The sequence below is a fragment of the Paramormyrops kingsleyae genome, chromosome 7, assembly GCF_048594095.1.
Source record: "Paramormyrops kingsleyae isolate MSU_618 chromosome 7, PKINGS_0.4, whole genome shotgun sequence".
In the NCBI taxonomy this organism is placed as follows: Eukaryota; Metazoa; Chordata; class Actinopteri; order Osteoglossiformes; family Mormyridae; genus Paramormyrops; species Paramormyrops kingsleyae.
This window is the reverse complement of record NC_132803.1, coordinates 27,393,118-27,420,837: the sequence shown is the minus strand read 5'-3', so window position 1 is coordinate 27,420,837 and position 27,720 is coordinate 27,393,118. Positions and strand designations below refer to the sequence as shown.

Genomic DNA, 27,720 nt, shown 5'->3' with positions numbered 1-27,720 from the left:
GAGAATGAGGAAAGAAGCAGAAAGCGAATACATCGCCATGGTCTCAGTAAAACAGGAGAAAATGGAAATCTCAGCAGCACTGATGAAAAAAGATGGTTAAAAACAGAATAGAAAACAGCATATTGTATGTGCAGTATAATCATACTCCTGCACACCACAAGCACAAAAAAGTGTATATATTTATAAAATTAAGACAGAGCAATGCAACAGGTTATTCTTGTGAAGAAACTTAACTCACACTGAAGTCTCCAAACATCACGCCAATTGACTGTGGCATTTAGGGAACAAATGTGGGCTGATTTTGAATGGAATCGGCAATTAAACAAAGGTCAGGGAGCCAGTTGTCTGGTGACAAGGCAGGCATCTGTCTCGGAGCAGATGAAGAAAACACTTAACGTGTCAAATGAGGACAGGCACTTCGACTCGCAATGGTGCCGCCAGCAGGGACACCAACACACCTGGGAAAGTGATTTTAAAAGCCTGTGGGGTGACTGCATTGCGTTCCTCTGCAAAATCTTCAAAGGCTGTGTGGTCTCACACAGAGACAGAACTCTGCTGCCCCCAGGTGGTAGCACTGTGAAACAGCCTGGATAAACCCACTCTTGCCTTTGGCACCAGACTGTCAGCTAGAGCACAGGGGTCTGATCATAGCCCCCAGGAACCACAGGTGTGCTTAATTACTTTAGTGAATTTGATGATAACTCAGTGGTCACGATGATTCAGCTGTTATTTAGGTGCTAACATGCATTCTGTAAAACCTGCATGGCAGAGCAGTGTTGAGCTTTCTTTTCCATTAAACCATAGTACTCTCTTGAGCACAAATATATATATTTGTTCATCACTGAGGGCATGGAGATTTGGCCGTAGTTGTTCATGCACTTAGGGTAATCTCTTAATTGCCAATGGCGTGAATGTGTGAGGGCAAGTGTGCTGCAATAGACTGGGATCCTGTCCAGGGTGTACCCCAGGCCTGTGCTCTGTGATAGACTTCAGGCCTTCCCTGGATCCTGACCACTGTAGAGATTAGATGGATGGTTGAGTAGCATAATGTAGAGGTGTAAAAATGGCCTGCTGAAAGGGACTTGACCTACCACATGTCCATATTTTCATTGTGCTCTGGGGCAATGCTAGACTGAAGATTACACACAGAATTAAGGAGAGCACAGCCCACCAGTCATAGGGGCCAGATATTTACCATATACATTAACACACTTGACTGAACATTTCTATACCGTGTATGCTGGTATAATCCATAGGGGAGAGGTAGCAGCAAAAATGCAGAAAGCAGTTACTGCCAGTTATCCCAATTAAAAAACACAAGACATGTTTCATGTTTATTTAGCATTACTATTCCTCTTAATGGTACATGGCTAGTTATGACATCATTCAAAGGCAAGTGTTATGGGTAACTCACATCACAGTGGCTGTAACCATGTATGCAGGATACTTTGCACAGCATTATTATGATTATTATTATTATTATTACTACTAGTTGTTAGGAGGAAACATACGTGGTAACAAACATAAGAGAGAAAAAACAACAACACAATGGGAGTCACATGTACCAAGTTAGGAAGCTGGGTCCAGCTGTAGATATACCAATGCAGACTCCTGCATATTAAGGCTTTCATTGCACATGGATACCTGGGGAGATACGGCTGATGTGATTGTGTACTGCATCACCTCTCAACACCAAGGGGGCACAGGGTGCTGGAGAATGGGTTCAATGGGATAAACGATTCTGCCTACTTCCACCAGGGGGTGCACTCACAGTTACAAATCGCTTGTATTAGTGTGGCCATTTCTATTATCTTTTTAAAATACATATTTCGGTGCAGCAGACTGATCTGATCAAATGCACTGCAGCAATGCAGGTGAGTAGTGTAAGGAGGGATGTTGCATGGGTCACTTCTGACCTTCATTAACTAAGAGCACCTAGTTGGTGAAGCCCGTCGAAGGGAAGGCTTCACTTTAATGTCGGACTTAATGTTCAGTGTTCGCCAGATGGACATAAAAAGACAGCAGAGCTGCTGCCAGCAGAGTAACTGACAGGTGGCATGATGGAACAAAAGGGCCTGGCGGCAAAGGTGTGGAAACATTCCACAATGTCCTCCCATCAATATACAGGTTTCCTCTGAGTAAATGTAAGCACAGTCCTGGCAGCCAACACTGGAACACATGCCACAGCGACTCACGTGTTCAGGAGGCCTGGCCATTTACAGTTTGAGGTTCAGCTGACTGATGACACAGATTAAGTGGACGAATGACAGGAGACCACAAGTATAGATGGAAGGACCAAAAACAAGTGGCAGGTGAAAGTGAGATTCACCCAGTAATTCTGAATGAATGTGCATATCACACTCCAAGACGTTACATAGTGGCAATTCTGGCAAGGAAGTTGAGCCATGCCACCAAATACTGCATCTGAGAGACAAGTCATTTTACTTCAGTTGAACAAAAATAGCAACAAATAATAATGACAGCAACAACAATAATTAAGAGCTGTCCATATGTTGCACTGATTAAAACATGAACTTTGAGGACCAAGGCAATGCCATGTCCAGCAGGGATGGCAATTTCCACTGAATGTCCAAACTGGCCATTAGTGGTATGGCCACTTACAACTAGACCATGATATGACGTTGAGTGCAAAAAGACATGCTATATCTTGATTTGATTCCATAGTCCACAGATATTTAAAATGAGTATTGTGAGGGCTATACATTGGTTTCAGATTGAGACAGGGAGACTGGGTGCTGAGGTAGGCCATGCGGACGGAGACCCAACAGGCTGAAACACAGGGCCACAGAACAGTGGTGTGGCTGGGACTGAACTGGGCTCCAAGGTCCCGTGTATTTTTCTCCAGCATCTAACGCAACCTCTAAAAACACTAAAGGTAAATTGTGCAAACAAGATAGGGAGACTGCTCCACTTCTACGTGCCGTTGGTAGACGGTGGGGGTGATTTGAGTGAAGTTCCCCAAAGAGAGTCTACTGGCAGCGTCAGGGCCTAGCCTGCCGACCCCGAGAGAGGAATGGTGCCGTAACGAAAGGGTCCACCACAGGTTTGGGCTTCCCCTCTGAGGTCCAGGAGTGCAACGGGCCCACAGGTACAGAGCCCACGGCCGCCTGCCGGCCCACATTTGTCACCACACGGTAGGCTGCCACCGGCTGCTGAGGCAGAGGAACGTCTAGGGGTCGAGGGTTCTTCTGTGAGGGGCCCACTGGGTGTACTGTGGCTGTGAGAGGGATCTGTACCTCGGGCTGGGACGATCGAGAGATGTGCCCTGGAGTCTGCTCTTTCCTCTTCAAAAATGGAGCCTGAAGAAAGACATCCGGCTGCTGAGAAGAGGTCTGGGACCGAGGGAAAGGGGCATTGGCAAATACATCTGTGCCATCCTCTTGCACTGCATTTGCGTAGACTGCCCCCTGACTATCAGCTGCGAGCTCTGGTAGCTGGGAGGTGAACTTAGGAGAACAGTTGGGGGGTATCTCCTGGTCAGGCTCTTCCTCTGATACACCCAGGACAGGGTTTAGGCCAAGAGCAGTCTCCTTCCCATCATGGAGACCTCGGTCTTCCTCCTCTTCCTCCTGCTCTTCCATCATCTCCTTCCCCTCCACCTCACTTGAGGTCACACCTGCTTTCCACCAAGTTTGCTGGCCGTTGGCCTCGTTATGCAGCTCTGCAGGGGATTAAATGGGTGTGTCAGAATCATGCTCTCTGACTAGTAGGAGTATCCCATGAGATACCTCTGAAAACCACATTGCTACCTGGTGCTCAGACAAACATACAGCTAAAGCCCCAGGGAGGCTGCTCATAACAGCATAGGCATGCCCATGTACCACAAACATGGCAACTCAACAAGTGGCCATGAAGCACTCATCCTTGGTTCCATGCAAGCCAACACAATGAGAGCTTTACAGTTATAGTAGGGAAAAACAGCAGTGGTTAAGGACACAGGAGTCAACCCTGGAAGGAGGAGCCCTGCGATCATACCCATTAGCAAAATACTTATCCTGAAATGCTTTGTTCAAACAGCCAGCTGTAAAACTTACAAGTTGTTTCGAATAAGATTCAGCTAAGCAACATTTTAAGTTATTCCATGATCTGACTGCGTATGAATTCTTCCCAGGGGGCAGCTGAGGTAGGAACCGCACTGACATACATGCAGACGAGCTCATGTACAAAGACAGATGAAAAGATAAAGACATAAGCCATCTTACCTGGAAGGTGCAGAGAGTGGGGGGAGGGTTAGCCAGCAGCTCCAGAAGAAGTTAGCAAGCACACATGTGGACTCAGCGCACAGAGGAATAGCAAGTAAGCTTTGAAACTGAAAAAGTCAATGTGTGAACTTGGGGTGGAAGGTCAAGGTTTGTTTTTTCTGGAAATTCTTGGATATGATGGTTAGATGATGATCTCTGAAACTTGAGTGTAGGGGATGAGCTTTGTAGGTCAGACAATTAGCTACTAAGCTGTGGCGTTGCTGGGAGTATGTCCGTCTTTTAGGGGCAGTCAGTATGGCCAAAATAACACATTTAAATTACCATACATGAAGATTTTCATAAAATTTCTTCCACAGTGTACAGAAGAGAATGAAGTGTGTAAAGATCTGTAAATTAGTTTTGATTCCAAGCTAGCCAGTACGTTTGATAAGATACTGGTCTTAAGAAGGTGATTTGACATTCCTAAATTTTTTTATATAAAAATTTGAGGCATATCTGTAGTTCATCCATTCTTTGCAGTGATTGTCTTTCTGCAAACCCCACATAACGTTTTCCATGAATGCTAAAGCAAGAACATACGAGAGCAGATGGGGGTTAGCATACTGACACTGTCATCATCTGAATAATGCTCATTTCAGATTATGCCACTACTGCTGTGAGCACTTTCAGTTCCTGTTTTAGAGCAGCAAAACAAAATTGGGCTGATGAAGAACTCATGCATTAAAGCAGAAAATTTCAGTTGCTCTAAATTATTTATATTCTTTTAAGCATTTGATTGGCTGGGATATAGCAGGGTAAGCATTCCAAACTCTTAGGCCAATCAGGAAAAACCAAAGACTATAGGGTGTTAGACAAATAAGTGGCTGATATAGAAAAAACAGCTATTAAGAAAAGAAAAGAAAAAAAATCTCCAAAGGTAAGGTGGAGACGGCACAGCCCATACTGCCACTCAGTGGTCAGGAACACATGCACAGCTACGGCCCAGGGAGGTGGGCACAGTGCATTTTACTTGCAGGTGGGGGGGGGGGGGGGGGGGGGTGTACTCTCCCTTTAGTGGGAATGCTCATTTGGCACTTTGATTCTGGAATTGTCTGATCTGAACTGAGAAAAGCATTCAAGATATTGGAGTTTAATGCATCTCTACTATGAGCACAAAGAATTAGAAGGCACTAACGGCATGTGACAGAACTGAATGAATTTTCCAGGCACACGTAACATTTTATAACCCCTCATACTATGATTTAATGACACACCCTGACTACCTTTAAAGTTCATGACAATAAACAAGTGCCTGCATTGTGAAAATATCAAGTTACAAAGTCTGCACATGTCTAACTGCTAATATTTTAGTGAAAATTCAATAAACGTAAAGTGACATAAAACAAATATACAAGGTAACCCTCATAGGAGCCTGACTGGCTAGAAGGCGTATTCCATAGTTAAATGCTCTGACTCCAGGCTTGACAGTCGCAACAGCCACCCAGAACTCTGTCCAGCAGGCTGCTAACCTAATTATACTTAATAATCTAATTATACCATAGAATCCAGGGAACCTGACGGGACGCAAGCCGGACGTTGGAGGCAGCAGTTACGACGAAAATCAAATATGCGGGGGGGGGGGGGGGGGGGGGGGGGGGACAGCAAGTGACAAGGAATATGTGTCAATTGCACTAAGGATCTTTCATACAAACACTAAACACTCTGGAACAAAGACAATTATAAGAAAACCCAACCATGTTGATATGTTAACATTTTATTCCATAACCCTGTGACGTCATAAGAAATATAGAAGGTAGACATTGAATTATACATCATTACTCAAGCACAGGAACATGTTATTTCCAACTAGCTCTGAGACCTTCAGGAAAAGGACATTTGCCCCCTGAAACATTTAGATGTATATATGTATTTGTAAATGTGTATATATATATCGATTTTTAAAACCAAAGAAAAGCCGAACCCTAATCATTACGGTAGTGCAGGATATTTAGCATGGGGCTTTGCATAGGTCAACATGGATGCCTGTTAACAGCAAATGTTTGCTGCATGTGTGCAAGATTGTGCCTTTATTTCATAAATCAAAGGGCTTAAAAGTAATGTCTTGGCTCAATATGTGGATTTAAGTGAAAAGGAGAGATTTTTACATCATCCTTAATTACTTTAATGTCCCAACAAGGGGGTGGAAGGAGGGATTCAGTTTGGCATAGGAAACATGCAGCATTTATTTTGTAGCGTCCTTTTGACTGAGAACCGGCTCCTGTGAAATTCACTAATGGGAGCCAAGCTGGATAGGAAGGGCCCTGAAACAAGGTGGGATTCAAAGTCTACCCTGACAAATCAGCGCTAATAAGACCAAGACGTGGAGAGGAGGAGCAATTGAAACCAGCAAACTGTCTTTGCAATTTTGCACAGCAACTGATAATAAGATGGAAAACTGGAAAAAGACACATGGAACAAAAGAGATGGCAGAGAGGGACATTGTTCAGGCTCTTAAATACAGCTCCATAAAGACACAGAGATATGATAAACAGTTCTCCTTAAAACTATAATCATGACCATAATAATATATATTTATATATCAATACTCACTTCATACATTCATTCTATAGCACTCTATCAATATTCACATTTATTCTTAAGCTTTTACAGTTTTTTCACTATGTACTTACACTATTGATATGAAGAGGTGACAGGAGGAGGGTCCAGTACAGAGGTTTAACAAAGAGGTATAATACAGGATATGTGTACAGAGATAGGCTGCTCTGTCACACTGCAGATTCCAATGGGGAGAACAAACAACCAGGGCAAAAGGTGTGCTGTATATGTATATATATATGTACACGTATATACAAAGTGCGTGTGTGCATGTGTATGTATATACACTTGCAGATTCACGCAGCGAGGCGAGCGAAAGTGAAAAAATGGCAGCTAGAGAGGGAGATGGCGATATGTACACTCACATGCAGCACGCATGGAACTGAACCCGGCACCTCCCTGTATCTAAGCGGATATGTCTGCTTCATGCTGTACCTGTGCCCTTAGCTTCAAAACAACCAACTGACACCACCACTGTCTTGTCAAGCTTTTCAAAAGGTCCTATTTTCACTGGAGCGTCATTAGGCCACACTCGACAGTGCCTGTTGTGCAAGTCAATATTTTGTGGCCATAATTTCAAACAGTCTCGTTAATCTGAAATGCTTTGGCCACTTTCTAAAAGCAAAGGCTCTCGCCTGTCTGTCTCTTAATGTGTCTTTATTCCCTCTGATTAGCTACAATCTAACATTAGGAATCTCCTGTATGTGGCAGAGAAAGGCTACACAAACACAAATCTTAAACATCGGGGAAAAACGGGTACTTGTTCAACTAAGTAGAGTTAGGATTAGAGTTGTTGCAACAATACAAAACTGGCAAAAAGCCAATGCGACTAAAAACTGATAAAAAGCAAAATCAGAGAGAAAAATTTTCCATTTACAGATGTGTTAGTATGAAAGTACAGTGTTAAAATACAAAACAAGTACTGAAGCACAAAGAGTACAATCTTTGAAAAAGCAAACAGGTGTAGCATAGTAAAGCCAGGCTTGAAGATTATGGGTGTTAAAGGAATAGGGGAGAGAGGAAATGTGGGTTGTGTAGTATTAGTCAAGCACTAGACTTACATGGATTTAAACCTGCAAGGATTATATTTGTGTGGCACTAGCTACCTAAAGGAGCCCCTATTACCACCAAACCGAAAAGTACTGCAGTCAGTAAGAGTGCAATACACAACAGGAGGATCTGCCACTTGACCCCTTGAAAACAAAGCAAACAGAAAATACAGAAATATAAGCGGAGATGTGCTGGAGCAATACTGCCACAGTCCCTGCCTCTTGGGGAGGTCTATAGAACAAACCAATCACAGAACAAACCAAATCAAATCCAACTCTGTCCACTGGAACCGTCAGCAGGTGTTTAAATGAAAGCCACTGATGCAGGGGGGAAAAGGCAAAGATCCTATGAGACCACAAAGGTGTCTATGGTGCAGTATGAAATTATATATATATATATGTCAGAGAGAGAGAGAGAGATAGAGACTTGCTGCAGGACCAATCCCTACTAAACAGTGGGGAGAACCAGTTCAACCAATACACCTCGTACTGCCTTCAGTTTTGAAGCCAGCAATGGTGGGAGATGGACGTAGCAAGACAGACATGGTGATGACGTGGAAAGACAGAAAGCGAGATGATAAAATAGAAATGGGGGTGGTCAAACCAAAGCAAAAATGATGTACAAGCAGTACCACCATCACCATAACTATCTGATTATTCCCAATCCCCCCTTCCCCGCCCCCTGCCTCTACAGGTCGATGAGCTGGTCCACCAACAAGAGCGAGCGTGCAAGGCTGGGGAGGCTGGACTCAGAGCCTCCACTGTTACTGCTGTTACTGCTGTTACTGCGGGACTGAGCTCCTGAAACATGACACACATTGGGATGGGGTGGAGCAGGACATGGGTGAGGCCATGGAGAAGCCAGACAAACAATGGGGGGTGTTTAAGACGGCAGAAGGAGAGAATGCGCACACGCACGTGTCAGGGCAGGGGTACGGAGTGGCCAGGGGTGAAGACGAGAGATGTAAGAAAGAGATGGAGGGAGGGGGAAAAACAAGGAGAAATTACCCCCAGTCTATAAACACCGTTCCTTACCACGTCTCCAACAACAAAACCTTCTACATTGTACCAAATTACTAAAATCTCATCACAACGAGGGGAGAAACTTCTCTTTTTGGAGGTGACATCAAAACTGTCATGACATTAAGCTGATAGGAATCCTTCCTGTAGAAACTGCTCCAAATAAAAGGAGACAGGGATTTTATGATGCTGCCAGTAGATCAAGACAAAATCAGTGTGTTACACTTGTTGATTGGTGGGTTGTAATTACCTTGGCTGGAGTTTTTGGGCACGAGCACAGGAATGGGGTCAAACTCGTCCTCAGTGCCCTTCTCTGCACTTTCAGGGGGCTCAAAGCCAGAGATGAGGTAAGGGGAGTCTGCAAGGCGGGTGTGAAAAGGGAGAAGATAGAGAGAAAGGAGACAGCGCAGGAGAAAGAAGAGGAGTGGGGGTGCAAATCAGTACAGAGGGGAAAAAAAGACTAGGGGAAGAGACACGGATGTGCAGTGCTAAACATTGCCATCTCCGAGGTGTGGGAAAGTTCTCAGATGACGACAGCAAGAGATTAGGGTAAAAACACATGCTGCTGCGTGTATGTGGCGTAAAGCGAGACCCTACTGACGTTTAGACTGAGGCCACGATGGGCCTTACCCGTGGGAAGCAAGGCCTGGGAGGAGCTGAACTCATCCAAGCAGGAAGTAGGGGCAATGGAGGCGGGCGGTGCAGACGCAGTGAGGCACCCTGAGGCAGGTAGGTGGGAGAGGAGAGAGCAGCCAAGCAGGGAGTCCTCCCCAGTCAGGGGGTCTGGGGGTCCCAGCAAAGAGGAGGAGAAGCAGGCGTTAAAAGGAAAATGTTAAGGCAGATCAAGAAAGGAGGTATTACATTTGTATTAAGTGCCAAGAAAGGAGCTGAGAGGTGAAGATCACATGCACAGTTCACCACCAGCCAACAGGAGGTCTAGGGATCTACTTCAACTGGACCAATAATAATCCTTCGTCGGACCTGGGAAGCTACCATAAATGCAGAAGAGAGTATGACAGTGGTGTTCTGAGAGTTATCCTTGACTTATTACTGCTTTTGCATTTGGCGGGGTGGAAGGAAAAAAAAACAAACTGTGCCCAGTTAAAAGCCATTGACTGCACCACCAAGGGGAGATTCTGACCAAGTACTCAGTTGGGCAAGATGCCTGCATGTGAACTGGGTCCCCAGCACTCTTAGTATTCTTTTTCTTTGTTTTGTCAGACACCTTGACTTTGCCTCCCAAACACACATGGCACCAAACGGCACAGCATGTGCCTGTGACTAAATAATTAGTCTCTGTGATTAATAAATTAAACAAGATGAATAAAGCGCAAAAACCCGGATTTCATGATTCTCGTCGACTCCAGGTTTTCGGGGGGGGATCCTCTTCAGCCATTTTTACACAATGAGAAAGCATATATAAAATGGTGCCCCCTGGGTAAAACTAACTAGCACTGACCTGGCAGCCTGGAAGGGGGGTCCTGATTGGTAGCGAGGAGCTGGGTCTGGGGGGCTTCTAGGCCAGGAATCAGGGAGACCTCACATACCTCTGCAACACCTACTGGAGAAGAGGTAATGTAGAACAGCTTATGAGCATAGATAAAAGAAACAGATGAGAGAGGAGAAAAAAATAAACTAGACAGATGAGACAGACAAGCGCCCCATGAAAGAGAGAAAGACGCATTACCGTTAGCGGAGCTGTCCACGGCCCTGCCAAAGGGGTCGACCAGGGGCGAAAGGTCAGGGAGCAGGAGTGTCGGCTCGGGGGATTTTAGTCCTTCAATCAACTTCTCTGCCGGGTTGGTATAGGAAGTAAAAAGGGGAGATGTGGAAAAGCACAAAAAGAAAAGATGCACAAAAGAATAGAGGGCAATATAAAAGGCAATTGGTTTGAAAGTAAACCAAAGGAAGTGAGAGTTAAATGAAAAAAGGGGATTATGGAAAGGCAAGGAAAGAGAAGAAACAATGATCAGCATGGAAAACAACAAGTTAAAGACATCACAAAAGTACACAGCAAAGGGTTAAAGTGCGTTGCAAAACGAAAGGTTTCATGTTTTTATAAACAAAAGAAAATTGAGAATTTTTTCTTTTAACGTTATCAGTCACGGAGTACCACCAGAGAGCGTCAACATCGTTCAGGGAAGCTTAGGTAACAGCGCTGACTGTGCCAGCGGAGATAATATATAGAAAGCTAACTTTACCCACAATGCATTACTCACAAGGCCAACAGCAGCAGGGATATATCCAGGGCTTGTGTCTTAATTGCATACTGCAGATTGAAACAGTACAGCAAAACAGTAGTTACCACTCACTAGACCTCTGCAGGACCGCCCAGAAAGAGAAGGTGGCAAACAGGAGTAAGCCCCCCCCTCACTGGACATACACACGTGATTTAACCCAAGATGAGTGAATGGCAAGCTCCATGGATGAGCCACAACCATTAGCAAGATGGGCAACGTATACCCACAATTCCCTTCACCATATATCAGAAGTTAAACCACACTGACTTGAAAAGATAACCCACCGAATGACTCATGCTTGAGAGAAAAAGACCACGCAAGCACCGAAATGGCAACCCAGGATAACCCCAATGTAGAGTTTGCCGAGTGATACACCCATCTTCCCAGAGTGCTCCCTGCTTCTGGACCAGTGTAATGTTGAGGCAGATACAGGTGTTTGTGCAGGTTAGTTGACCATCAGCACACTCAATAAACCACTAAATTAAAGCGTTCAATGACCAGGGACCCATATGAAATGCTCTGGTTAATTGGTTTTAGAGTTACAGCAACCTCAGAAAAACTCAGACACACTCTGCTAATCACTGCTCATGTCTGCTGGAAACAATTCACTGCAGACACACACCTCATGGGAGAATGACACACACCATGCTATGCCTGCGATGACGCAAAGCCGTAGGAGGAAGGCTGACACGGTTCAGCGTCTCCAAGAGACCATGTCAGTGCCCTAAAAACCACCAGGCTGCTGGCCAATAGCATGCGTGTGAGAATCCTTCCCTCAAACTCCCCTACATACTTACAGTCCTGGAAGCTGACTGGATCACATGGACATGGGGAGGGGGCTGGGGTTCCAGAACACTGCACACATGTTCCCTTGCCCAACTGACTGGGGGAAGAGAGGTCACAGGTGACTGCTGACAGCAGTTCCCATAGAATAGTGCTCACTGACAACTGCACTGCCCCCTAGTGGCCCTTAGCCAACACCACACAATGAAGAAATTGAAGAAATGGAATGCTCACTGTGAGGACAGTGCTCAGCTCCTGACTGGAAAAGGTTTCAAGAAAAACCAAAAAAAAGCGGAAGAAGAAAATACCCAAAGAAAGCCAAATGGCCATTAGAGGATTAAAGGCAAGGTAGCCCTGTTTGTGATGGAGGGCAAACCAGAAGAGAAAGAGAAAGAAAGAGACAGAATGACAATGAGGAAATTCCCTTTGGGAAAAACAGGCTCTGAATCCCAAACATTGTGCTCAGCTCTGTGTTTTCTGTAAATGCTGAATCCAGAAAGATTTGGTTCAGCTCAGTAAGGTTTAAACTAGGTCTTCTTTTGAAATGAATGCAAATCGCTGTAAAAGGGAGACTAAAACCACACTCAGAAACCACAGAATTAACAGTGTCTCTTCTAAGGAAACGTTAACGGCAACACAATGTTTCCAGCCAGTTACCAACAAAACCTTGAACCAAGTCCAGTAACCCAACCAGAAAAAAGGGTATTTAGAATGTCTCACACAAATGCCGCACGTGACTCGAAATTAGGAAAAGTGAAGAACGTGCAAGTTTGTGTGTTCTGTGTGCAACTAAGGATGACACAACAGGAATTTACCTGAGACATCGTTCAATGCGAGTGGAGCAAACATTCCCGGCAAATTCAGCAATCCTGCACTCTGATCCACATTCGCGCTCACAGAGTCCACCGGCCGCTCAGCTGGGGGACAGAGAGGAGGAGAGGGACACAGCGCAGTGAGTGACACTGAAAGCAGACGAGAGCTGCAGTACAGGGAGCTTTAATATCCGGCCCACCACACTGAGTCTGCACTGATGGTGCGAAAAAAGATAGAAAAGGAGATACTAAAGAGAGAGAGAGATGTTCATCAGCCAGCATTCAAGAGGCAGAGGAAAACTGCATCAAAATGCAGGCAGGAGATAAGGGGAATAAAAGTAATGATCCATCCATCCATCGTCTCAGTAAGCCTGGACCTTAGGCAGACTATCGCATACTGTGGGAATTTTAATGAAAACAGTTCAGACAACAGACAGTGAAGAAAACCCAGCGTATCTAAATGGAGCCTGCAAGAAGAAAAGAGCGGCGATGAACTGAAGGCGGCGATCAGGGCAGGGCTGCATGAAGGACTCCCTGACCGTAGGGCCTACCTGTGGTCAGAGGGGAGCAGGACAGCAGAGCCGATGCAGCAGGCTGCAGAGCTGGGGTCAGGTTCTCTGTGGAGACACTGGATCCCTCAGTTGGTTTACCTGATTAGTGCAGACACAGAGACCAGGAGAAAGACTTAAATTTAACATTTCCTTCTCTACTTGAGAATCCCCGATCTAAACTATGATACTGGCTCCATCATTACAGCTTCATAGTCCATGTGCACCATCACGTTCCGCCCAGGGCGGCTTCCTCACCATCCGACAGCTTAGCAAAGTCCTTGTTCAGCAACTCCTCAGCAGTGAGTTTGGAGAAGTTGTCGTCGCCAAAGGGGTTCCAGGTGGACGGCTCTGGGGGGCTGTCGGTGGCGGGAGTGGGAGCGGAAGCAGGGGTAGTGGGCGGGGCGCTGGGCTCCGTGGGCTGATACACGCTCTGCTGGGAGGAATGTGGGGAGCTGGAAGGTGTGGTGCTTGCTGACCTGAGGCAATGACACCAAACCCATATGGGTAATGCTGTCCAAGCAGACACACAGCAAACATATAAAGAGAAGTAATATACAGACGCTCCCCGGGTTACCATGGTCTGACATGATATATTGACAATGGGTAAAGTTTTGCACTTACACTACATTATTCAATAAATTACATGATATATTTTATTATAAAACATTTTATTATAAAACAGTCTTTGTGTTAATGATTTTGACCAACTGTAGGCTAATGTAAGTGTTCCAAGCATGTTTAAGGTTGGCTAGGCTATGATGTTTGTTAGGTTAGGCGTACTGTATTAAAATGTATTTTTGCCTTACTATACATTTTTAGGAACATAACCCCCTGGCAACCTGGGGAGAGGCTGTACTAGCATTGAGTTTTAGCTGCTATCTTGTACTAATACTGTAAAGCTGAAGCTGTAACACCCACCCCCCACCCCCCCTTACTTGGACTTGCTGAGACTGGCTTCCGCTGCAGCCGCCTGCAGCAGCTGGGTGGACTGGCTGATGGGCACCCCGAAAGCGGCACTGTGCGTGACATCGCTCAGGATGCGCCGATGGCCGCCACGCAACGCGGGCTTGGGGGACGACGGCGGGGTCAGTGAGCCCGGCTTGGGGTTAGCCTGCCGTAAAAAGAGGGAGGAGGTGTCGTGAAAGAGATGAGGAACCAGGTAGGAACCATGAGGGAAAGAGTGCATGGATACTGAGTGAGGGAACGAGTGAATCACAGAGCAAGGGAACAAGAGATTAAGAGAACAAGGGAACGAAGTAATAAATAAGAAACTGAAGCCACGAGTAAAATTTCAAAAGAAAATAAACAGGAAATAGCAAGAGCAAATGTTATGAGTAATGACAATATGGGAATAAGCAAACTAATACAATTACTGAAAACAGTAAAAAAAATTATAAATCACATTTCTAAGTGCTGTAGGATACACAATTAAAAATTAATGAACAATTAGAACCAATGGGAACCAACAGTAATTTGACCAACAAATGACCACTAATCCACAGGATAACGACAGAGGATGCAGGTGGCAGACTGGGCCACGATGACAAGCAGCATGATCTTGGACTGTACGATGGCGTGATACCCTCCCCAACATCAGTGGAGAAGTGATCAATGTTGATGAACGAGCTTTGAAAGACACCATGGACTCCACACAACCCCACGGCAATTCAACTTTGTTATTTAAACTAAAGTTGCAGACAATGACATCTAGAATTCTACAGCCAAGTTTACAGGCAGTGCTGTACACTTAAAGACCCTATATCTGAAATTATACTAATTTAAAATATCAATTAAAATGTCCAACAAGCAAAAATTCAATTGTGCAATTTAAAGGTTCAGCCGTATCCAGTCTTCACGGGCCACTGGTTACTTGAAATTAGCCTTACTTTCTGGAATTATACCTCCCTAAGTTAGGAGTCAAATTTGCAGCCGACAAAAAAAATCACTAATGAGACCATGTAGCCAATGAAGCCAAGACATATTTATTACATGCTGGCCCTTCACTGAGGACAGTGCTTTTACTCCAGGTAGAAAAGTCCAAGGTATCACTTCAAAGACCCATGACACAAGGTGGAACCCCACTCTTGTTACAGCTGACTCCTCCATCCTGACATCAATTGGAAATGCGGGAAGAGCATCAAGACCCATTTTCCTTTCATTTCAGTGATTTTAAATACTGAATGCCATCTCAGGAAGACTGATCCTACACACCAAAATCCAATCTGAGGTAGCTAACCTGCATCATTTTAAAGGGGAATTCTCTGAAAAATTATGCTGGGCTCAGACTGGTCAGACAATATTCTAGCCATCCAAAGTAAAGTGAAGAGGGGGAAGAAAAAAACACAAAAAACTAGTTTAGAAAATTATGTGAAATCTGATCATTCCTATTTTTAAGTAATTATACTGGAAAATGAGATCATCCTAACCTTTCAGTACCTAAAACTCAGTTTCTTACACGTCTTTGCACAGTGAAAAGGTGACATGAAGTTTAGATGATGTCAGAATGCTGATCTGGTACTGGATGAAATTGCTTGACACAACATTTACCAGGTACATGTTCCTGCTCGACTTAGCAGGAACGGCAGTCTACAACCTAATCAAATTTCATTCAAATCCCCCTTTAAACTGCTAGATAAATCCCTGGATCAGCCATTTACACAACTAATTTTGAGCATGTTGCTTTCAGGGAAAAACTTGCTAAGCGAACAGGGTTTGTCAGCCATGACCAAGTGAGTGGCCCCAACTCAGCAAAACATCAAAGAGTTAGGCCCCACTTCTCCCCAGATCGGGGGTGGGGACCACACCCACAAGGCTTTACCATCTGCTCTGGCGCAGACACAGGTTCAGATGTGGGATCTGACACAGGTGGCGAAGCAGGTGCTGGAACAGGTGCTGGAACAGGTGCTGGTGCTGGTGCAGGTGCAGGTGGAGGGGCCGCTGGGGCCACAGTGGGCTGGGTGGCAGGGGCCGCCTGCTTCTGACGGGAGCCTCGGGGTGGGGCTTTAGGCGGAGCCTGGCTGGGCTGTGGCTGTTTCTGTGGAGCAGCTGTGGCTGCGCTGACCGTCTGTTGAGGTTCCACTCGTGTTTGCGCAGCTCCCTGGATGGGCTGAGGCTGCTGCGGCTGCTGCATATGTGTTTGTGTGAAAAGAGCGCAATCAACTACGATGGGCAACAGGGGCCATAGCGGATGAGGAACTGGGCCAAAAGGTCAGGTGCCCTTGTCCCAGGAAGACACTCTTGCTGTACAATGCCATATGCACCAAGGACAGGGCCAAATATGGATGTCACTAACAAAATTTCTTTAAGAAAACCGAAAATGAGAGATTGGACTTGGCCCAAAAACATGTAGCCATATTATACATTTGGCCAATACACTAAAACTAACTCATCAGCTGTGCCATTTTGAAAGAGGTACAACCCAAGAAGCAATGATCTCAATCTGGCTATTGTTACCCATTCTGTAACCCTGTGAAATAAAAAGAATAATCATACCACATAATTTCTAATCAGTATAAATGGCTCAACTGAAAGCTGTGTTACTGTAGATACCCTTCTGTTTCCATGTCTTTGACCTGATGATTTCCTGATTGTTCCTTCGATATCCACATAACCTTTTGCCTTTGATTTCCTTTGCCAATTAAACAGGAACACAAATAGAATACGAGGAACTTGAGCCACAGCAAGAACTAATTATGCTTGTCATTTTGACATTCAGTCTTAAGGCCATTACAAAACCAGGTCAGCTTTGAATGGGGAAAAAGCCTTTGGCTGTTTGAACATCACAATATGGACAAACAATGCGAGACTGAGTAGTTTACCCAATTCTGCCATGACATTTTCCAGCTCCACTAGAGGATGTTGTATAGGCTTTGTTCATTTTTCAAAAATCAGTGCCTTCTACAGGTTTGGAGAGGAATTGTCCAACCAAACACCTGCTAAAATAATACCAAATCTAGACTTAACTCGTTCACTTACAGTCCAGTCAGCTGCTATACAGTCCTGTTATTGAACCCACTGCAATGACCAGCATAACTGGCATACCTGTTGAACGGGCTGAGAAGGGGTGAAGAAAGCTGCCGCCTGGGGCTGTGGAGCAGCTCTGGGGGTGGTGGGTGTGGCCTTGGGTTGAGTTGGTGTGATCTGGATTTGCACCTTTTGCGATTGGACATTAGTTGCAGATTGGGCGGGGCTTAAACTCACACCTGTAGAAAGCAAAACATTACATCCTTTTTTTTATTTTTAGATTCATTGCTAAACGGCTTTTGCAAAATTCATAGCTCAGAGATAAAAATACTAATGTAATTACCAAAGGGTTTGAGATTACCATAAACAACACAATTCAGAGATCAGTTACCTACCAATCGGTCCAGGTGTGGCAGTAGGCCTTTTGCGGGGTGTTAGGGCAGCCTGAATGGGCAGGATTCCTGTGCCAGGTTGGGGTTGACCAGCTTTGGGGCGCTGCCGGGGGGTGATTGAGGTCTCAGTGGTGGGAATGGGATCTGTCAGTCTGTAGCACAGGGCCAAAGCAGTCATGAACCCCAAAGGTATGTGCTGAAGTTTGAGACACACACAGGTATGCAGACACACATACATACATTCACACAGACACAAGCCACAGCCCCACAGAACAGCATCTGGCCATGCAGGCAGACAGGCACCTGGCCTTGCTCTGGCTCTTCTTGGATGAGGCCTCACTGGCTCTGATAGGCTCTGGAAGTTTCACCGGAATAGGAGAATTCTGGGGTGGTAAATGGGGAATGTGAGACTTACTGCTACCCATCTCTCCCCAAACACAGTACTGTCAGGTCCTCTCATACACGCACTACTGAACTGCTAGCTCTCTGAAATTCTGAAAAAGAAAAAACTAAAACACAGACATGCTCACTCACTCTACTCTGGAAGCTAAACAGTTCATGGATTTAAAATTAAGATTAATTTATTCACCCTAGGGTGTACAGAGTACTCAGAACATAAAGCACAGATGAACATGCACATAGTGCAAAAATTTAGCATTACCGCTGCAATGAACGCTCACCAGGTCAGTAGTAATTCTGCCACACAATGCTGCTACTGCCTAATGTGTAATAAAATAATAATAATAATTTACAGTTTCAAACCCCAGGAGGGAGAATGAAACTGCACCACAGAGCTGGATTGACACATACCTGGATGTTCTGGACAGGACATTCCCTCTGGGCCAGGCGGAAAGCAAAGTAGGATACCTGATAAACATCCGGCCTCATCTCCGGATCTGGCTCCAACATGTACCCTAAATGTGATATTACCATGAGACACAGCATTTATAATGAAAAGAAAGACGGATGACAAGGAAGTGGCTGGTGCACCAGTCAGAGGGTAGCATGGTGTTTAAGGACTGACTAACAACCTGACAGCTGTTTCAAGACCCACTAGAAAACCTGGTACCCAACACTTAAATAAAACAAAGTAAAAAGCTAAATTAACTCATCACCTAAGCAACATACTATTAACGACAACAAATTACAGCTTCTCCGATATGCAAGAGCTATTTTCGCACAGAGAGATGACAGACGTGTAGGAAGACGACAGCATGCTCACGGATGAGGCAGTGCAGGTCCTGTGAGTAGCGGGAGTTGTCTGGGATGGTGAAGCTGCCGTCTGAGATGGCCACCTGGCTCTCTCCGAAGGGCAGGGTGAAGAAGCACAGCTTGTACAGGAGGCAGCCCATAGCCTACAAGACATTTCCAGATTATTACAAAGCTCTGTCATCTACAACTTAAGACACAGACACTAAAAAAAAAACAATGTGTTACTGTTTTCATAAACAGCCCACAAACCACTGTTTCCGGATGAAAGTGCAGCCTGACCCACGCTTACCCAAATATCTGCCTTGGTTGTGATGACTTTGCCACTGTAGAGGTTAACCATTTCAGGGGCACGGTAAGATAGAGTCGTGTACCTGGGGAGGAGGTGGGGCAAGAAGAGAGAGCACAATCCTGATATGCTTTGAGCTTTCCAGGTGAATCATAAACACATGTAATGTTAAAACCAGAAAAGGTTCATAGTCAGGACCAAAATATTATTCTTTGTGACATTTGCTGTGACATGTACAGAACTTCAGTAGACAAGGTCAAACTTTCATCACACAGTTAGGATGTGTACTAAAACAACAGGTTACATGAGTGCCTTTTTCATCACAAAGATTTACCTATTTTGAATTATGACAAAATTACACAAGACAAACTCACTTCTTGATTTCTTCCTCAACTGAGGTCACGCCCTCACTCTGAGGGTTCTGGAACCTGTCGGTGGCACTGCCAAAGTCACACAGCACATAGTGTCCCATGTCATGGAGTAGGATGTTCTCTACCTGCAGCAACCGCAAGAGGTGGGGTAAGCTGGGATCACCAGAGACACACTTGACACTGACAGTATGGGTTTTATGCTCTGTCACTGGGTGATCAGAGCCTCACTCTGACAGCACTAGGTCACCCAGAGGTCAGAGATGGAATAGGGTGGAAAAGTTGCACGTGGGAGAAAGTATGTGTTTGGACAGAAAAACAGGCCACACCTTGAGATCTCGGTGGATGATGGGTGTCTTGCAGTGGTGCAGCTGGGCCACAGCCTCGCACGTGTCACAGAAGATCTGCAGCACTTCGGCTTCCGTGAAGCCTGTCTGAAGCCGCTGGTTCATCAAGTTTACTACCTGGCCCCCTGCGGTACACATGCACACAACAGCTGGTCAAACCATGGAAATCCACAGCACAAATGAACCAATAAAAGCACATGTTCACAAGCACACAGGGACAATCTAACCAATGAGCAACCACAATCTGAGTGGGTGGGGTCCAATGACCTCAGCAGCCCAATGGGCACCCACATGCCTTATGATGGAGAACACATGCAGACCAGCTTCAGTGTTACTGATGCATTATTCAGGATAAGTGTACAGGGTGGGCAACAGAGTTTTGAATGCATTATTTACTGAGCTACATCCATCTGGATAGAGAACACAAACAGCCTTTACTTTCCATTCCACTTAGGGCGAGAAGAGGCAAAGAGAATGGTTTGGAAGAAAGAGAATTAAAAGAGATGAAAATGTTGGAAAAAAATACGCTTAAAAAAGACATTTCACTGAAGAGGAGTTTGACACTGACCCCGGCAAACATGCACATGAAAGGACACACATACTCACCACGACAGAAGTCCATGAGGATGAGGACCTCCCATACATCTCCGGCTCCCACTGCTGTGATGCAGGAGTCCAGGAAGCCCACGATGTTCTTGTGACCAGCCAGGTCCCGCTGCACATCAGTACAAGAAGTGAAGATGCAACAAATGCATGCAAACAGAGGTACATAAAGATGCACACAGATATTAGCTTTTTAAGCTCTGCGGGTCAGGTGGGAAGCAAATGCTTACTGTGCTTTGGTGATAGACAGTACGCGCACTCTGTATGTCTATGTATGCAAGACACTGACTCTGTCATTACCAGGAGTGCACTTTCCAAACCAACCAACTCACCATGATCTGGATTTCACGCTGACACACACGCAGGTCATGCTCATTGTTGACGTACATCCTCTTGAGGGCACAGCGAACACCCTGGTGAGTGCGCACCAGGAACACGATGGCGAAACCCCCTGTCACCAGACAACACCACTCAATCCTCCATCACCAATTCATTCATTATCATAACCATCATCATCACAAGAATTTTAAATGATACACTTAACCAAAGTTACAGTTTTATCCATCTATACAACATATTTTACTGGAACAATACAGGTTTAATACCTTTTAAGTCTGTGCCCCTTATAAAAACCATGGTAATAACCTCACCAAGTAGGGAATACTTCATCTGGAAGTTAAACATCCATAGAGCAAACACCACCTCCAGATGTCATAATGCGTCTTGGAGATTTAAAAACAAGCATAACCTGGCTGCAAAACAGACAGTCATCTTCCGTTTTTGGTGCAATTTCTCTGTTTGATCTTAAACAGCGTACAGTACAGAATGTGTTCCCTGTGTTGAGATACTGTTGTGCAGACAATCAGACAGGGTGATGTTCCTATAATCTGCCTACAGCTGGCTGTGACGCGCCTCACCCCCACATTACCCCCTCCTGGTGCTTAAACAAAACTACATTGAGATCAGCCAAGCCCCAGGTCATCTCCCAGGCAACTAGAAGGAAGACTGACGTACATAACATCAATTTCCCAGCATGTCTCTTCTTCTCCCTCTCTCTCTCACGCACTTATCCTAAAGAAGTCATAATGGCCCAGCCTGCTCAAATCTAGATGCCTCCATCCTACTGCAGTCTTGTGCAGCATCATGTGAGAGCTAAATGACCCTGTTCAAGCAAAGTCAAGAGAGTTCAGATCCACCCTCTCACTATCAGCTGCTGAAACATGCACGTGTAATAATCAGCCTTATGACATCTAAACAGTAGACAGGCATTGCTGCCGTTTCCTGGTTTGTGCTATAACTTCTTAGCCATGAATCAAGGAGCATCCCTTTGCATTCTGCCCAATTACAAAAGCCTTAAAACACTCTCAGCATGCCTTTAGAGCTGCATCTACCATACAAAAAGAAACTCTATGGTTTAAAGCAGGGGTGTCAAACATACGGCCCGCGGGCCGAATACGGCCCACTATGGTGTCCAATACGGCCCGCGGGATGATTTGAACAATAGTATTAAATATCAAATCTTTTTTATTATCATCATTATTATTAGTAGTAGTAGTATTAAAAAGGAATAAGAGTGTTAATGAACAGTTTCTGAGGACTTGTTAAATGCAGTTTTACAGAATATAGTGCATTTGTTGTAATTTGATGCACTATGATTAAAAAAAAATAATAATAAATTCGGCCCGCACATGGTCACATTTTCTTCTCATCCGGCCCTCACCCTAAAATGAGTTTGACACCCCTGGTTTAAAGTATCAATATTATGACAACTGAGGTCATCAAATGAGCAGCAACACCAGGTAGTTCTGAAAAGGGATGGCGAACATGAGCATGGCAAGTGCAGTATTTAATCAACTGCCAGTGCCACCTCAACAGGTCATGGGTTCAAGTCCCTATAAAATGTCAAAATAACTGACTATACTTAAGCAAAATCATAACAGGGGAAACTAACGGTAAATTAAAAGTACAACTGTAAGCAATGGAAGTGACTAAGAAAATAAACAACATAATGTAAAGATGCCAGCATATAATCCAAACACTCTGTGCGCAACAACAGATGGTCTATTCAGCCTTGGTTACCGACAGCTCAGGAAGATGCTGGTGAAGGCCACAGAACAGCAAATCAAAACCTACTTGTTACTTTTCAAAAACACTCAAGTTGGCCAGCTTTGGAAAGACATGAATGAAGTCTTTCTCCATTTAAAAATCCTTCACCCCCCCCAGAATAATCAATGCACTGAATGAATGAGAGAGCTGTGTTTAGCTGAGGAAGCAGAGGAAGGATGAACTACAGTATGACAAGTGGTAACACTAACTATAAGTGACTTCAGATAACTAATTGAAAGTATTAAAGAAACATGCAAAACTTTTTAAAAGCACACACAAAATGCCTGGTAAACCTATATTTGTATTGTTCATTTATTTAATTAACATGTTAATGTTGTCTCTTGGCCAAAAAAAAAAAACAAAAACAGAACTGTCCCCATATGCAACAGGACAATGAATACATTCTGAATACTACCTACAACACTGATGAATATAAGTCAATATGGTCAAAAACTAAAGACACAGATACTTTCAGTTAAATAATGAAAGCAAAGCATCAGCACAAATTCATTTAAGCCACCTTGTTGAATCAAAACGTTCATTGCCTCTTCTACTAAGTAGAAGCATCTTACAAATGAACTGTGTTCACACACAAATCATTTCCAGTCCAGTAGTGTGGTATAACATAATATTTCCATTCCCATTCAATCACTAACAACTCTTATATCACATATGATCATGTGTATGATCATGGACTAGGCCTGCCTTGATTTTGGTTGTTTCAGTATTATATATTTATTTTACATTGTTCATTGTATTGACTCATCTCTCCTTCCATTGGTAGGGTGTTGATGTCTTTTGTGTTTTACTTTTTCAGTTTTTTGCTAAGTTAATTAATTAAATGTGGTGTTATTTTAGCTATATTCCATGTCTGGAGGTGCTTGTCCATCTCATGCAGAGTATGAATAACCACTATAAATAAAACTTACAGCAACTACACACACAGTGGTCACAGAACATCTTGGGATGATTGCTTAATTCAGCAAAAATGTTACAAATTCATTGGTTTCATAACAAAAGTCTACTGACAAGCAATGTTTATCATACCTGCCCATATCTTATGCAGACGTTTTATTTTTAAGAGTCATAATTTTTTGAATGACTCGTTCAGTTCTGTTCTTGCAATTTTTCTATTAACTGCAGTAGCAATCATTGGTTTCGAAAGGGATACTAAAGACAAATGTTTGGTGTATTATGTTATTGCAAAGGTGTTACTAATTAAAACACCTCCGAAGAAACTGCTTGTCATTGAACTTTTTAATTCTGAACAGCTCTTTTAGAATTATAAATTTGGGTTTCAATTTATTACTACTTCAAATTAACGTTTTACTTAAAACTACGGGTTGTTTTTTTTGGTAAACAAAGTAATCATTTTTGTTATAAAAACAAATCAATTAAGCAAGCATCCCAAGACTTTCTGCGAACACTGTAAACTGCAGGGGTGCCCAACTCCAGTCCTGGAGGCCAGAGCCCTGCACATTTTTCGGTTTCCCCTCATTTAACACACCTGATTCAACTCCTTGTGCTAATTACCACACAGCTCTTGAGCTGAATCATTTATGGTGGAACAGGGAAAGAACTAAGCTACACAGGGCTCCGGCCCTCCAGGACTGGAGTTGGGCACCCCTGGTATATTGTATTCTAGTTCAACCCTAAACTGAACTGTTAAACTTATTCGTCACACCGCATAATAATTTAGAATGCAGGAAGCATAGTTTCTCAGTTTTTCTAAATGAGAGGGCTGCTTACCGCATCATAAATGTTTATTGCTAATAACGTCTCTTTATTACAGGGTTTTTCGTGATGACAAACATATTCATGGAAGCTTAACATCAGTTGATTTTATCAGCCAGCTGATATATTTGTCAAACCTTGCTAATAACCAAAGGATTCACATAACCATTGTTTCCCCATCACTAACACGTCACATGTTTCTTTTACCTTACTCCTATTGTATATTCATGCATCCACCAAATTTTCAGGTATGTGATAATCTGGTAGAAAAAGATGCCCCATACAGCATTTCTCTAGGTGACAGAAACTGACAATAGTATGATGAAAACTTGCAGATAACCAACACAGAGCTGGGGATTTGAAACCGAAACTCTGGAAGCAGGAAAAGACTGTCTTACTTGCCAAGCAATTGCGCTACATGACCCACAATTCCTTTTTTTCTTAAATACAAGCCATATTAGATAACTGTGATTTGTCTCATCCACACAGAAGTATGCAGAAGAGCCAGACAGTTTCAGGGGGTGGGTCTTGGGTGTATCATCCAGAGAAAAACATAACTGACTCAATGGAAGAGACCCCTGCTCACGCAAACTTCAATAAAAGCAAAACACCTTCCAGCTAGTTGTTGAGCTCCTGCACAGCAGCCAAGACTAGACTATCACCATAGCAACATCAATCAGAACACTTGTGTCCGGTCAGCAAACTGCATCTGAAGCAATCCCACTTCGTCTTGCCTGTAGAAATCTTCCTTTCTGATGACCATCAAAATAAAAAGTGTCAAGCAATTATGCTCCTAGACCATAATAACAGCCAAGCTAATAAGTCACCAAAAAACACCCCATAATACCATGTAGACAAAAAACTGCATAATAATCAATACCATTCTTTTATTTTTAAACCGAGTAGTACTATACAAAACATTGTAGAAAAACACAGTACACTTGCAGTGCACATAGGCACCAGACCATCACGACAACCAAAATAAGCAAGAGGCAGGTCACAAGAACAAGGTAAAGATTCTGACATTTAACAAGACGTGGGGGAAGTTAGACAAGTCCAAGTATAAAAATTTGTATTCTTCTGTACTTAGGCAGGGAGCCTTACAGGTTTAATTGAATATCTGGCTATAATCTTAAAAAAAATAAAATGGCTTTGACAAGTCGCCTGTACTTGTACACAAAACTCAGACCTTCTGCCTTTTCTAACATGGTGGACTGATCAGATAACTTCAATCTGACTTCAGCCTATGATTCACAGACACTGCCACATTTAGAGCTCCAAGATGTCTACCCCTTAGCCCTACTCTGCAGCAGCAGTGGTGGGGGAGGTATTAGAGTTCAGACACACACCCAGTCCCCCAGGAAGCAGGGTGGATGCTGGCAGGAGTCCTGGTGCACCCATCAAAGTCCCAGATAAGAAACAGGGGTGCTTCAGAGCCACACCCCACCGAATTTGAAATTTGAGTCACAAAAGCTCACAGGCAGGGAGTGTGCATGTGCACATCTGCAAACCAGGGCCAGTTACAGAACAAACAGCTGTACAGATGTGGGCAGACATAATACCACCATGGTATGCTTTACGGAATTGGGAATGTGGGCCCTAGGATTTCAACCCTATCTTTTACCAGTTTTGCGGATTAATCCATTATTTTATAATGTATTGTATATATTCTATGTCTTTAGCCACTGACACTAGATCAGGACAGGTTTTGGCCTCAAAACAGTTAAGATTGCTTTATCTGTAGCAATCAATGAAAGACATAAATGGTTGCCAAGACAGGAAACATTCTAGACGGTTGACCAGTCAGGAGAGCCAGGATAAGCAATGATCACTTTGGAGGCATAGAAATCTAACGCATTGTATAATTCAGTGTCATTTGCTCCTTAGTAACGATTGAATTAGATTAAATATAGACATTTTTCTGGAGTTCAATTTGACCTTTGATATTTATTACCATTTGAATCGTTGGAAAAGACATACGCTTCAGTTAATGTTATTCGATCACACATGCTTTAAAATACGGCTTCCAGAGGGAAAAAAAACACAGCATTCTTGGTGACTCACCTTCGGCCAGCGTTTCATCCACGGTGACTTGATAGCGGCCGATCGTGAACGCGCGTCCGATGAAGCTGGCGCCGGCGCCGCTGGATCCTCCGCCTCCGCCGCCACCCCCTGAGCCAGGTCCAGAGCTCACCAGCTCCCGGCGAGAATCGAAGAACTTCTTCATTGTTCCGACCCGATGGAGGTGATGGCGGTGTGTGGCAAATCTTCGATTAACAAGGAAATAGAGATTAATTCCAGGGAGCTGGTCTGGCCCTCAGCTTTAGCCTAACTGAACTGCTCCAAGTGCCCAAACTCCAGCAATGATCTGGTTACGTAGACGGTCGGCTAACTATCTAGCATGCTATAGTGCTGTCACAATGAAATGATCCCGATAAATATGAAGTGTAATTCCAGACTATCCGCTACCCGTCCCAATAATCAAACAGCTAACTGGCTAGCCTGCAAACTTGGTCCCATACACCCAAATACAGCTATTCGTCAAAGTGAAGCGTTCAAGGTTACACTGGCCGGCTAGTGTTCAAAATAAAGACTCCCGCGGCTAACCGGTTACCGCTATGTCGTGCAGTACCGTGACCACCTATCTGTTAGCCAGGAACCGAATTTAAAGATGCAAATCCGTGATTCAGGGTATAATGCTACACGTTTAACTGCCGGAGGTTACCGCATTCACCAAATTACAGTCCAGTCAGCTATTCGAAACCACGGCTGTCAGAACAGCATTGGCTACCTGTGCGGGGATGCGTTTACCTTTAGCCTTCAGCAGACTAGCAAATTAAACGTTTAAGTCAAACGCCTCCATCGGCGGCGCCTCACGAAACGAAGGAGGGGGTGAAGATAGCTGCCGTTAGCCAGTTAGCGGAGCTACTCTCACAGATCTAGCAGAGGACGCGGAGCCGGCGCCGCTACGCCCTCGCGAGACGGCTGCCAAGCAACAACGGCCGACCGTTAGATGCCAGTTAGCCAGTCAAGCTAACTAGCTAGTCGTTTTCTAAACAGAGCTGTATCCATCGAGCAAATTAGACTTTAGCCAGACTCCCGTTTCAATGTAGCGTTTTAAGTTATCCGTTTCTAAGTCTTCTGAATAATTCCCCTAGTGTTCCGTCAAATATATTAACCCAACTCGCGTATTAATACTGTGCGAGAAAAAAAATAAAACGGAGAGTTCGCCGCCCGCTCCGTAAAGATGAACGTTTAGTTATTTAAAATAAACGGCGAGCTTCTCGGTCCTACATCAGGAAATGCATAACAGGAAATGGGAAACTAAACCACTCCATTCTAAGCATTTTTATCCCATGGCCACCAGCTCCCCGCCGCAGTGCCCTGCTAGTGATGTAGTTGATACGAAAATAAAAAATAATCACGATCATCTCAG

At 44.2% G+C, this 27,720-nt stretch overlaps 1 protein-coding gene across 8 annotated transcripts; it reads right to left on the bottom strand.

Annotated features, from left to right (window-relative positions):
- Positions 1-1,322: 1,322 nt before the first annotated feature.
- LOC111857316 (AP2-associated protein kinase 1-like) lies at positions 1,323-27,720 on the bottom strand. 8 transcript variants are annotated; one of them, XM_072714669.1, is made up of 22 exons: positions 27,096-27,719; positions 26,349-26,551; positions 20,777-20,895; positions 20,448-20,556; positions 19,824-19,966; positions 19,501-19,622; positions 19,130-19,211; positions 18,851-18,983; positions 18,439-18,542; positions 17,932-18,011; positions 17,632-17,780; positions 17,315-17,475; positions 16,092-16,397; positions 14,209-14,384; positions 13,529-13,749; positions 13,274-13,372; positions 12,726-12,827; positions 10,575-10,679; positions 10,347-10,448; positions 9,518-9,670; positions 9,138-9,245; positions 1,323-3,682 (listed from the first exon to the last, which is right to left on the bottom strand). In XM_072714669.1, exons 2-22 carry the CDS (start codon positions 26,509-26,511, stop codon positions 3,003-3,005), a joined length of 3,417 nt encoding a protein of 1,138 aa, XP_072570770.1. In that variant the 5' UTR covers positions 26,512-26,551; positions 27,096-27,719; the 3' UTR covers positions 1,323-3,002. The 8 variants fall into 8 exon arrangements, with proteins under 8 accessions (XP_072570770.1, XP_072570771.1, XP_072570772.1 ...); XM_072714670.1 differs by having other exon boundaries at positions 10,347-10,445; positions 26,349-27,719; XM_072714676.1 differs by lacking the exon at positions 1,323-3,682 and adding an exon at positions 5,961-8,668 and having other exon boundaries at positions 26,349-27,720.

Bases quoted from the DNA above. Each gene is read 5' to 3' on its own strand.
- LOC111857316 (XM_072714669.1), bottom strand. From the start codon at position 26,511: ATGAAGAAGTTCTTCGATTCTCGCCGGGAGCTGGTGAGCTCTGGACCT. The intron at 19,212-19,500 runs GTGAGTTTGTCT...CCTCCTCCCCAG, and splicing joins GTTGAGGAAGAAATCAAGAA to GTACACGACTCTATCTTACC. The intron at 14,385-16,091 runs GTAAAGCCTTGT...TTTTTACGGCAG, and splicing joins TGTCTGCGCCAGAGCAGATG to GCTAACCCCAAGCCGGGCTC.